This window comes from Clupea harengus, chromosome 11 (assembly GCF_900700415.2).
Source record: "Clupea harengus chromosome 11, Ch_v2.0.2, whole genome shotgun sequence".
NCBI classification, from domain to species: Eukaryota; Metazoa; Chordata; class Actinopteri; order Clupeiformes; family Clupeidae; genus Clupea; species Clupea harengus.
Window position 1 is genome coordinate 3,434,790 of NC_045162.1, and position 11,080 is coordinate 3,445,869.

An 11,080-nucleotide genomic window follows, 5' to 3' on the forward strand; every position below is an offset into this window, starting at 1 on the left:
TAAAATGCAGTAGTAGTAGTAGTAGTAGTAGTGGTAGTAGTAGTAGTAGTAGTAGTAGTAGTAGTAGTTGAATTACTTTTCCATGTGTGTTTTTTCACAGTGAAGAGATATGATAGACTTGACTTGGGGATGACACGTACTGATATTATTGCGTTACACTGCTGATGAGCCAATACCTCGTCCGCACAGCACACTAGTGGAAAAGAAATAGTTCTCTTCAGGTATTTTAGTGTTAATACTTAGGATATCAGTGCGACACACATCATTTTAGTGCCTGTAGTTTGTGGTGTACTCATATACTTGATTTGAATGGGTTTAGCTGAGGCAAATGAGGAGCTAGGCTGCCAAGTTGAACCAGAAGGAGACAAGAGACACGGGTTGGACTCTGTGTGTTTGTATCGTTGGCCTAAGCAATCATTTGAGTTTGATGATCAAAAACAAAGTAGAGTTAGATTATGTTCTTCGCTGAATGAATGCATACTGTGGTATAGTGGAAGGAGATAGGGAGACAAAGAGAAAGTCAGTATGATATGTCAAAGAGGGAGATAGAGAGAGAGAGAGAGAGAGAGAGAGAGAGAGAGAGAGAGAGAGAGCATTTAAATAAATAAAGATGGCCTGAACCCAGAGCCTGCTGATCGGGCATGAACTGCACCAGAGGCAAAGGTTCATTGAGTCTATCAGTCTGTTAATCGGCCTAGATCCATGACCCTTTGGACAAACATCAGGACCGTTAAATAACCACAACCTCTCTCTGTATATGTAAGAAAGAGCCCTGATCTGGGTATAACTTAGATGAAACCCATACAATCCTCTACTCTATACATAAAGATGATTTAAGAAACTCTATGGTTTATCTGGGTATAACTTAGAGGAAACCCATACAATACTCTACTCTACACATGTAGAGGATTTAAGAAACATTAGTCTCTATGGTTTATCTGGGTATAACTTAGAGGAAACCCATACAATACTCTACTCTACACATGCAGAAGATTTAAGAAACTCTATGGTTTATCTGGGTATAATTTAGAGGAAACCCATACAATACTCTACTCTACACATGCAGAGGATTTAAGAAAAATTAGTCTCTATGGTTTATCAATTGAATTTGAATATGAATTTAACTGAATGGATATATTGCACAACTAAGTAACTAATGAGTCCAATTCTAGGAACACATGATCAGAAATTCCATGTTCATGTTAGCAGTGACAGATGTGTATTTGCATAGGGCTGTTAGCTTGGCTGGTGTAGTTCAGACTGTGGGCGAAATGGACTTTGTTAAAGTAAACCAGCATGTGGATATTTGGCCCATAGGAACAGTAGGGTCATCAGCTGCTTGTGCATCTGGTGTGTGTGTTTGTGTGTGTGTGTGTTTGTGTGTGTTTGTGTGTGTGTGTGTGCATGTGTGAGTGAGTGTGTGTGTGTGTGTGTGTGTGTGTGTGTGTGTGTGTGTGTGTGTGTGTGTGTGTGTGTGTGTGTGTGTGTGTGTGTGTGTGTGTGTGTGTGTGTGTGTGTGTGTGTGTGTGTGTGTGCATGTGTGTGCGTCCGTGCATTCACAAGAGTAAGCAAGAAGAAGGGAGAGAGAGAGTGGGGGGAGAATGAGAGAGATAGAGTTTGACCTATAGGAATACTGGACTTATCTATTGTAATAGTATGTGGGTAGGTGGGTGGTTGTGTGTGTGTGTGTGTGTGTGTATGTGTGGGTGTGCGCATTTGCAACGTGTGTGTGAAGTCCTCAGATGACGTTGCCTTGGACTAGCGGACAGGGGTCTACGGGCTGGCAGCCGGCAGTATAACTGTGGCTCAGGCAGGGCTCAGAGATTGTCAGTTCACTCACTGCCCTCAATCAGTCACATCCAGGACCTTCAAAGCCAAAGAACAGGAGGTACCGTACCATTACTGTCCATCTTTACCGCTTGGCAATGCAGTCAAACGCTGCCTGGCTTTCTTTAACTCTAACTGCGTTACTTTCTTTAACTCTAAATGGAGTTACTTTCTTTAACTCTAAATGGAGTTACTTTCTTTAACTCTAAATGGAGTTCAGCACCTGTTGACTTGAGATTTGCGTTTCAGGGGATCTGCCAGGTTTCAAACATGACCTGCCCACATTCTTTTAAAAGGAGAAATGTTGCTTGCATCTTTAAATGTATTTCTTGCTTTATATGTAGTCTGCAGTATATGTGGTCTGCTGTATATGTAGTCTGCTGTATATGTAGTCTGCAGTATATGTAGTCTGCAGTATATGTAGTCTGCTGTATATGTAGTCTGCAGTATATGTAGTCTGCTGTATATGTAGTCTGCTGTATATGTAGTCTGCAGTATATGTAGTCTGCAGTAATGTAGTCTGCAGTAATGTAGTCTGCAGTATATGTAGTCTGCAGTATATGCATTCTGGTGTATGACTTTTGTTGTTCCACATCTTGTGCTATTTTGTGCATTTACCTGAGATTTGTTTTGATTGGTTCCTGTTTTTTTCTTAGACATGTCGGCAAAACTGGTCTTAGCCCTCATTGTGGCACTCCAAGGTAAGAATGTATGACATGCATAGATACCACTGATTACTGAAAGAGTACAATGTCAGAAATAGCAAAATAACCCCTTAAATATTATGTCAAGCATTTGACTTTGAATATGCTTCTTCACTTAACAATGTGAATGCAACATATAGTCACATCTGACTCATTTTTGCAGGGGAGATACAAACTTTAAAAATGAGAATACTTATGCATTGTTTTTCCATAAATGTTATGGTTGTTTTACGGTGTTCAGGGAACCAAACCTGATCGATATGCATTCCCTACAGATTGTATGTTACTGTGCAGGGCCGTCTTAGCATCATGAACAGACTTTGTCTGGATCCTGATAGACTTAGATAAAGACATGGGCCTTCAGTAGTGCACTGAGTCTGGCCTCCAGTCAGCTAAGGTTATCTAACCGCTAAGTTCAACAAACCTTTGCACGCCTACACATGAATCTTCATCTGCTCCCACCTATCATCACATGCTCACATGTGTGCTTGGACACACACACACACACAAAGACGTTTGTCCATCTTTTATAGCAGTTCACCTCCCAGCTAAATACAATCAACACTAGGAAAGCAAATGACATGTGTGCACATTACCGTCTCCTAGTTCTTGGGCAGATTTGTGGATTAACTGGTGTTTCTGTCTTATTTCCCTTCCTTCCTTTCCATTTCCCCCCTCTTCATCCCTCTCTCTCTCTCTCCCTCTCTCTCTCTCTCTCTCTCCCTCTCTCTCTTCCTCTCTCTCTCTCTCTCTCTTCCTCTCCCTCAGTGTCCACATGCTTGTGCGCCCCCGAGCCCGACAAGGAGCTGGTGGACAAGTATGAGGACATGAAGGCCACCTTCTACAAGAGGATACTGGCCGCCTACGGCAAGGTGCAGGCCGCCGTGGTTCCCCTGGCAGAGGGCATGGAGCACGGGTCCGTGATCAAGGAGTACGCCACGACCCTGCACGCAGATCCCAAGATGCAGAGCGCCATCAAAGCCCTGACGTGAGTTTCGTGCTGTCCCTCTCCGTCCCTTCTGTCCCCTGCTGTCCCCTTCTGTCCCCTTCTGTCCTCTTCTGTCCCTGCTGTCCCACTCCATCCCCTCACTCTCCCCTGCTCCCACCACTTACAACTGAGGAGAAAGGGATTCTAGTTGCAAAATGTGGATAAGCCATAACGCAGCACATGCCCAAGATGAGTCACTTGCTCATTGATTGATCGTTGATCATTTATCCTAACCAGGGTGACTTTCTCTCTCTTTCAGTGGCATGGCAGGTGAGCTGACACCTCTGGTGGACAAGGCCCGCACCGGCGCCCTGGGAGTGTACGGCGAATACCTGCGCCCCTACATTGGCACCTACCTGGATCATGCCATCCAGGGCATCAAGCCCGTGCTGGACGCTGTGTTGCCCGCTGAAGAGTAGAGCTGCTCTCCGGCCAACCTCAACCCATGAAAGACCCCCCTCTCTGCAAGCCTGTAGACACGCTAATGCCACCTGATGTTTGAGATGTATAGAAAATACACCAGCGCGTGCAGAGCAATAATTACAAATGTGAAGAAAATGTGCTAATTGCAACTGATTTAATTCTAGTCAAGGCATTGCAAAAACCAATATAGTGTTGCAACTGTGTGCATGTATATACCTGTGGATGGGAATGATGGATGAGGAGGATATCATCAGTGAGTCTTTGTGTGTTTGTCCTGAGTGAATAAACTGAACTTATTAACTCAAATAAGGTCTGTTCCTTTGCTCACAAAGCAACCTGCACATCTAGCCTGACAAGGCCACACCAATGGTTCAACAGTGACATTAGAGTAGACTGGGGTGCAACTGGGTCATTTACATCATAGCTGAAGTCCAAATGAAGTAAGGCATCTTATGCAATGAAAAGAAAATGGCATTCAGTTATACGACAACAAATTGATAATAGTGATAATTAGGAGATACAGCATCCCATGAAGGCTGTTGGGCAATACAAGGGAGAAGGTTCAAAGGTCAGAGGATAACAGCATTAACAGCACACCTGACAGCTGTTTGAAATATCAAGCCTGTTATAAAGCTTGTAAAGGGTTATAGGGTATGTGTGTGTCTGTGTGTGTCTTGCACAGCTGTTTTTTTTACCTGTCCTAGATGAATCTGCAGTATCTGTCTCGTAGATCAGTAACATCAACTCAACCAGACATATATACATGTCTGACTGAGTTGATATAATTTGTCATACACAAACACACACACACAAACAAACACACACACACACACACACACACACACACACACACACACACACACACACAGACACACACACACACACACACACACACACACAGACACACACACACACAGAGACTGTCTCTCAGGTCTCTTTCTCTTTTTTGATTCCAACATGATTACACAGCTGTTATTTGATCATCCTATGGGTCATAATTGGAGGACCCCCCCCTGAGACCAAACAGACAGCAAGAACAGCGTGGGGTGCTTTTGATTAAATATGTTACCAAACGATAAACCATCAGGGATGACCTTTGAGCTTTGACCTTTGCTCATGACCTCAGCGCTGAGCCACCAGCAGCCACCACTATCTTCAATCCAGGCTGATGATAAGACCCAACATGTGACCCTCAAAACTGGACCAATGCATGGATAAATGTTCACCAGATACCAGACAGGCTGTATACGTCCAAAAAGAGTATACTTGTACAATAGATAGCAGATGACAGTGCATCTCAACTTTCCCATGCATTCTGTGAAGAATGCAGAGTCTTATTTTTGTTCACGTTTTTACAGCTGTACATAAAACGGTCAAAAACAGAAACCATGTGCATGGAATGAGAAACATTATGCTTTTAGCGGTGCCTCTGAATAACATCATGGGTGCAGGTTGCACCTTTCATTGACTGTAATTAAACTTTGCAGGTTGCCCCTTTCGTTGACTGTAAATAAACTTTGCATTCCACTTTGAAAGCAAGGGACATAAATCATTTCACTGAATCTCTTATCAGTGAAGCCTACAGACAGCTAATGATCCCCTGAGTGAGTGAGTGAGTGAGTGAGTGAGTGTGTGTGTATGTGTTTGTGTGTGTGTGTGTGTGTGTGTGTGTGTGTGGGCCTACAGACAGCTGAGGCAGCGGCGGTGACGTGTCTCGGGTGGAATAGACTTAGGACGTGATTAGGAAACGTGTTTAGGTCCACTTTGCGCAACGGAGGGGTGCTTATCTGTTTGGGAGCAGGGGTGTGCTAGTGAAGAAAGGTTACTGCAGTGTGACGAAAGATCTGTTGGACCTATCGAACACAAGAAAACAAAATCAGTCTCCCAGTCAACGAGTACAAACAGACAAAATAAAATAAAAAAAACACATAAACAGAGAAATAAAAAGAAACAATGCCCAGAAAATACATTTCCCCTCAGTTTTCTCTCTCTTTTTCTCTCTCTTTCTCTCTTTTTCTCTGTCTTTCTCTCTCGTTGGGCCATACACACAACCTTGGTTCTTGTTCAGGAACAGGCACACAAACACAGACGCGCAAACAACTGACTCACTTCTCTCCGGCGAGCCGTGTTTATCACTGAGGACTGCACTTTGGCATCTGAGCTGACGAGTCAACACCTTCTGTTGGTATATATATGAGGTAGGCCAGAGACCCACACCTCTCAACCTCCCAGCCGGACGCAGAAGCAGCAAAGGAGAAACTGTAAGTACCGACAGTTTTACCGCTCTTCTGTTTTATGTCTTTGGTAGCTCCGACCAACAACGAAATTACAAAAACAAAAGATCTTTGCAGATGTTCTTGGGTATTTGTCAGTGATCAGCAGATGAAATATACACACACACACACACCACCTCGATCTAGGATGAGTTGAGGTTTTCATTCAGTGATTAAACCCAAGGAACAGTGTGTTTTAAAATGACCATGATTGGATTACAGAGCAGTATAGTGAAGGGATAGTATCTGAGATGAACATATCAGTACACTTAAACACGTTACTTAAACTGGACCAGTATACTTAAACACGTTACTTAAACTGGACAGTCCAGAGTGGAGTCTGACGTGTTTGCATTGTACTGCTATGCATTCATCAGTAATACTCACTATGTGTTCCTTTTTGTAAATATGTATTTCACTAATTCTAAAACAGTATTACGCAGCAAGATAATATCAACCAGTTACATGCATGAATGAAGAGATACATTCAATATTCATGTACTCAGACATAACCATTCCCCACTGAAGAACTAACAGTGTAGAAATACTGCGATCTTCTGGATATGCTTGCTCTCGCTGTCCTCTCATGGGGTCAAATCTCTTCTGCCGTAGATTGTGCTGTCATCATGAGGAACCTCCTGGTCATCGCTGTGCTCATCGCACTTTGCACCGTCGGTAGGTCAACACCTCCACTCCATCCCCAAAAACGCCTGTCCAATTGCAATACTCTTGTCAATCACTTACTTTCAAGTACACAATATAATTGAATGAATAATCAGTTGGCCTTTCTAGGTTCTGCTGATAAACCCATAAACTCTATGTGTTTCCATTTACATTTTAGCAGACGCTTTTGTCCAAAGCGACGTACAAGGGAGAGAATAGTCAAGCTACGAGCAATAGAACCTGGTGTAACAATAAATACTACTTTACATAAGAAATATAACAAAATGAAATAAAAAAGAAAAAGAAGTGCAGAATTGTAACTGCTGTAATTGCAAGTTACGCACTAGTCGAAGTGTTTGAATTACTACTGAGTAGATGAGATGCATTATGATGGACCTCGTGTGACCTCGTGTGACCTCGGTGTAGCCAGGGGACAACAGGGAAGTTGGTTAACCTACACGAAATGTGAAAAAGTCCATTAGAGTCCAGAACTTTCCATAGTGAGGAGATCCATCATATGAGGGTCAAAGGTGGCCCCATTTTGAAAGGAGGGGATGGACAACTCCTTTTCAAAAATGATCAGAAAGAGAGCCAGCTAAGAGAGCAAACAGAGCAACATTTGAGATAAAAAAAATAGAGACTCAGTCTGCATTCCCCCTTGACCTCCTGTCTACTGCTGCCCCCTGCAGGTGCGGAGAGCTTCCGCGTCCGCAGGCAAGATACAGAGGAAGAGGGCACCATGACCTTGGTGATGGACTCCCTCAAGGGGTACTACGACACGACCATCACAACCGCCTCTGGATACCTGGACAACCTTAAGGGCATGAGACTGGAGGAGAAAGCCAAGTAAGTCCAGATGTAACAAATCACACAGACTTAATACATAAGACCACTATATATATATATATATATATATATATATATATATATACATACCATACATACACAGATTTCACAAGCCTAAGCCCATATGACCAATAAAAAGTCTCTGGCATATATCATAATATATCGTCCCTTTAAAAAATCCTGTGTATTCCAGTACATGCAGTACAATCCACTCCATGTACACATACTCAGTGTAGACATTCAAGCACAAGTACAACACAGCTGGGCACACCATGCATAACCATATAGAGACATATGGAAATTAGCCATGAATGCAACTGATTCAGAGGACGCCTGAACATGTGTGTCTGACTGTCACGGTTCAATAGCAATGAATTCACATTTTCACCAGGAAGTTGAAACATTTCGAGGCATTTTATTCCTTCATAACTCTGATGTTCAGCACACTGACTCCTAACTGACGTGACTTTCTCCCAGGAACCTGTTCGAGGAGACCACCACAGCAGTGAAGACCTACGGCGGTATCCTGCAGGACCAGCTGTACCACCTCTTCACCCAGTCTCATTAAATATCCCAGGCCTTCAGGCTCCCATCGCCCTAAGCTCACTCCTGATGCAGGGCAGCCATTCACTGCTGCTGCTCCCCAGCTAGCTAGCTAGGCTTAGCTTGGCTTAGCTTGGCTTAGTTTGGCTTGGCTTGCTCCTTTCATCCATACCTTGCTTGAGGACCTCTGTCTCAGCACAGCCATTGATAAGCTGTCAATCCTGCCACTCGCAGTTTCTCACAGCAGGAACTTCTCCTCACAGGACTCGTTGACACAGCTGTAGTGCTATTTAAGTGAAACCACAGCACCACCTTGTGGTGAGCCTTTGTGATTGCGAGTGGTAGTGGTAATACAATGTAAACCTAGCACATCAGGTCTGTAGAAAGAAGAGATTCTTATTTTATGCCATTTGTTCATGTGAACTGTCCACTCACGTCTTGCAATAAAAAAACATGTGTTTGTTAAAAAAACTCTTTGTGTCACACTTGGTTATGTCACCCCACTCTAGGTTTAAGTATAATTATAATTATAAGATTTGTTCAGTTTATTGAGTGTTTTATGGATCCCCGTTTCACTGTTCTCTGGTCATTTATACATAATGAGTACCTACCATTCCCACCATGAGGTGAAAACAAACTGTCTCTGTACATTCATTGGCTGATTACATGAGAAGCACAGTCTACATGATAAATCAGAGTAATTTCATATTTCTAGTTTTATTATTTGAAAAAGGAGAAAAGCTGTGGTAAAAGAGGTCAAATCTGTGGTCCCTACTAGCCTAGTGCTGTACAGATCCAAAGAACCCAAAATAAAATAAACCCAAATAAACCCAAATTAAAATCCCTGAATGAGAGAGAATGGAGAGAATTCAGAGGAAAAGCACGTTTGATAATCATCCCAGATCAACCCCCTATTTAAATGTCTGTTTTCTGGGGCAGTGGCAAACTGATTCAGACACACATCTTGCAACATGTTCTCTGCACAGGGACTTACTTACACTCACTGCAGTGAACAGAGTGGCCTACCTTGAGGTGAAAGTGAGGGAGTTATTTGGCTACATCCACTCTGCAGCTACTGACCTCTCTCAGGCCATGTGACCTCTCTCAGGTCATGTGACCTCTCTCAAGTCATGTGACCTCTCTCAGGTCATGTGACCTCTCTCAGGTCATGTGACCCCTCTCAGGCCAAGTGACCTCTCTCAGGTCATGTGACCTCTCTCAGGCCATGTGACCTCTCTCAGGTTATGTGACCTCTCTCAGGCCATGTGACCTCTCTCAGGCCATGTGACCTCTCTCAGGTTATGTGAACTCTCTCAGGCCATGTGACCTCTCTCAGGTCATGTGACCTCTCTCAGGCCAAGTGACCTCTCTCAGGTCATGTGACCTCTCTCAGGCCATGATCGAGTGTTTCCAGTGAGGACGCTCAGACTGGGTCGTCATAGTTACCATAGCTGTTCTGTTACACAGTACCGGCGGTCTAGAGGGTGAGCTCATGTTCTTCTCAGCTGACCAGCGTTTGCTGTTAGCTGGCTGTAGCTCTTCATGGTTCCTATGGTGACACTGAACACTACCACTCGGATACAGGACAGCACTTTATCAAGTAAACAAAAGAGTGTAAATAAATGTTTACATGGACTGAAAATAAATGTATTGTAGCATGCTGGAGGTATTCCCTTATGTTTCATGACACACATCAAACTTCAAAGACATCTCTGTGTCATTATTGATGACCAACTGACATTAACTGCCCACATTGCCTCTGTCCCCCGGTCGTGCCGTTTTGCGCTATTCAACATCCGCAAAATCAGGCCGTACTGGCTGCCTGTAGCTGCTCGCATCAAGTTTAAGTCACCTAACCCAGTATGCCATCCAGCTGCTGGTGCAAACCTTGGTGAGTTCCCGCCTTGACTACTGCAACGCCCTCCTAACGGGCCTGCCGGCATGCGTGTTGAAACCACTACGGATGATCCAGAACACGTCACCCCACTACTCATTGAGCTACACTGTCTGCCTGTAGCTGCTCGCATCAAGTTCAAGTCACTTATGCTTGCCTACAGAGTGATTGCTGGTTCTGCTCCCATCTACTTAAATGCTCTTGTAAGGGCAAATGTTACCCCGTCTAATGAGCGTCGTTTGGCACTGTGCAAGTACGGCAATCTAGATGATTCTCATTCGTAGTTCCACGTTGGTGGAACGAGCTGCCTAGCACTACCAGAGCAGGGGCGTCCCTCTCTACCTTTAAGAAGCTCTTGAAGACTCAACTCTTCAGAGAGAACCTCCCGTCCTCATTTGCACTTACAGCAGTTACATTCCTGCACTTTTTTATTTTTCTATTTCTTATGTAAAATAGTATTTATTGTTACACTAGGTCTCTATTGCTCGTAGCTTGACTATTCTCTCCCTTGTACGTCGCTTTGGACAAAAGCGTCTGCTAAATGAGTAAATGTAAATGTAAACTAACACTGAATACCTTCTGCTGTCCCCGATCCTCTTTATCTCTTCAATTCCGTTTCTTTCCCAATCTGGGTGAACAATGAGGCTGTTGTGTTTTATGGTTCTCCTGCACATGTTCCGGTTGTGTAATCAGGAGAGTAACGGGAACGGGTCCGTAACTTGAGTATATGGTCCGAGGGAAGTTAAAGAACAGAAGATCAACCTGCTGTTGTTGTCTTATCACTGATCACGGTGTGGATCACCAACCACCCCAATTACCAACTGAAGCCACATGCACCACGGGGAGTGGATACACCGTCCAGACCTGATAATAGTTAAGGTTTGAACTGACACCAGATTATAACTAAAGCTTAAACCGA

The 11,080-nt window shown here is 43.8% G+C and overlaps 2 protein-coding genes across 2 annotated transcripts; both read left to right on the plus strand.

The window, feature by feature from the left end:
- Positions 1 to 1,735: 1,735 nt before the first annotated feature.
- apoa2 (apolipoprotein A-II) lies at positions 1,736 to 4,248 on the plus strand. The gene is made up of 4 exons (XM_042709030.1): positions 1,736 to 1,888; positions 2,484 to 2,528; positions 3,300 to 3,519; positions 3,779 to 4,248. The coding sequence occupies exons 2-4, from the start codon at positions 2,486 to 2,488 to the stop codon at positions 3,936 to 3,938; spliced, it is 423 nt and encodes a 140-aa protein (XP_042564964.1). The 5' UTR covers positions 1,736 to 1,888; positions 2,484 to 2,485; the 3' UTR covers positions 3,939 to 4,248.
- Positions 4,249 to 6,103: 1,855 nt separating this feature from the next.
- apoc2 (apolipoprotein C-II) lies at positions 6,104 to 8,738 on the plus strand. The gene is made up of 4 exons (XM_042709031.1): positions 6,104 to 6,203; positions 6,828 to 6,890; positions 7,568 to 7,724; positions 8,202 to 8,738. Exons 2-4 carry the CDS (start codon positions 6,842 to 6,844, stop codon positions 8,290 to 8,292), a joined length of 297 nt encoding a protein of 98 aa, XP_042564965.1. The 5' UTR covers positions 6,104 to 6,203; positions 6,828 to 6,841; the 3' UTR covers positions 8,293 to 8,738.
- The last annotated feature ends 2,342 nt before the right edge of the window (positions 8,739 to 11,080 follow it).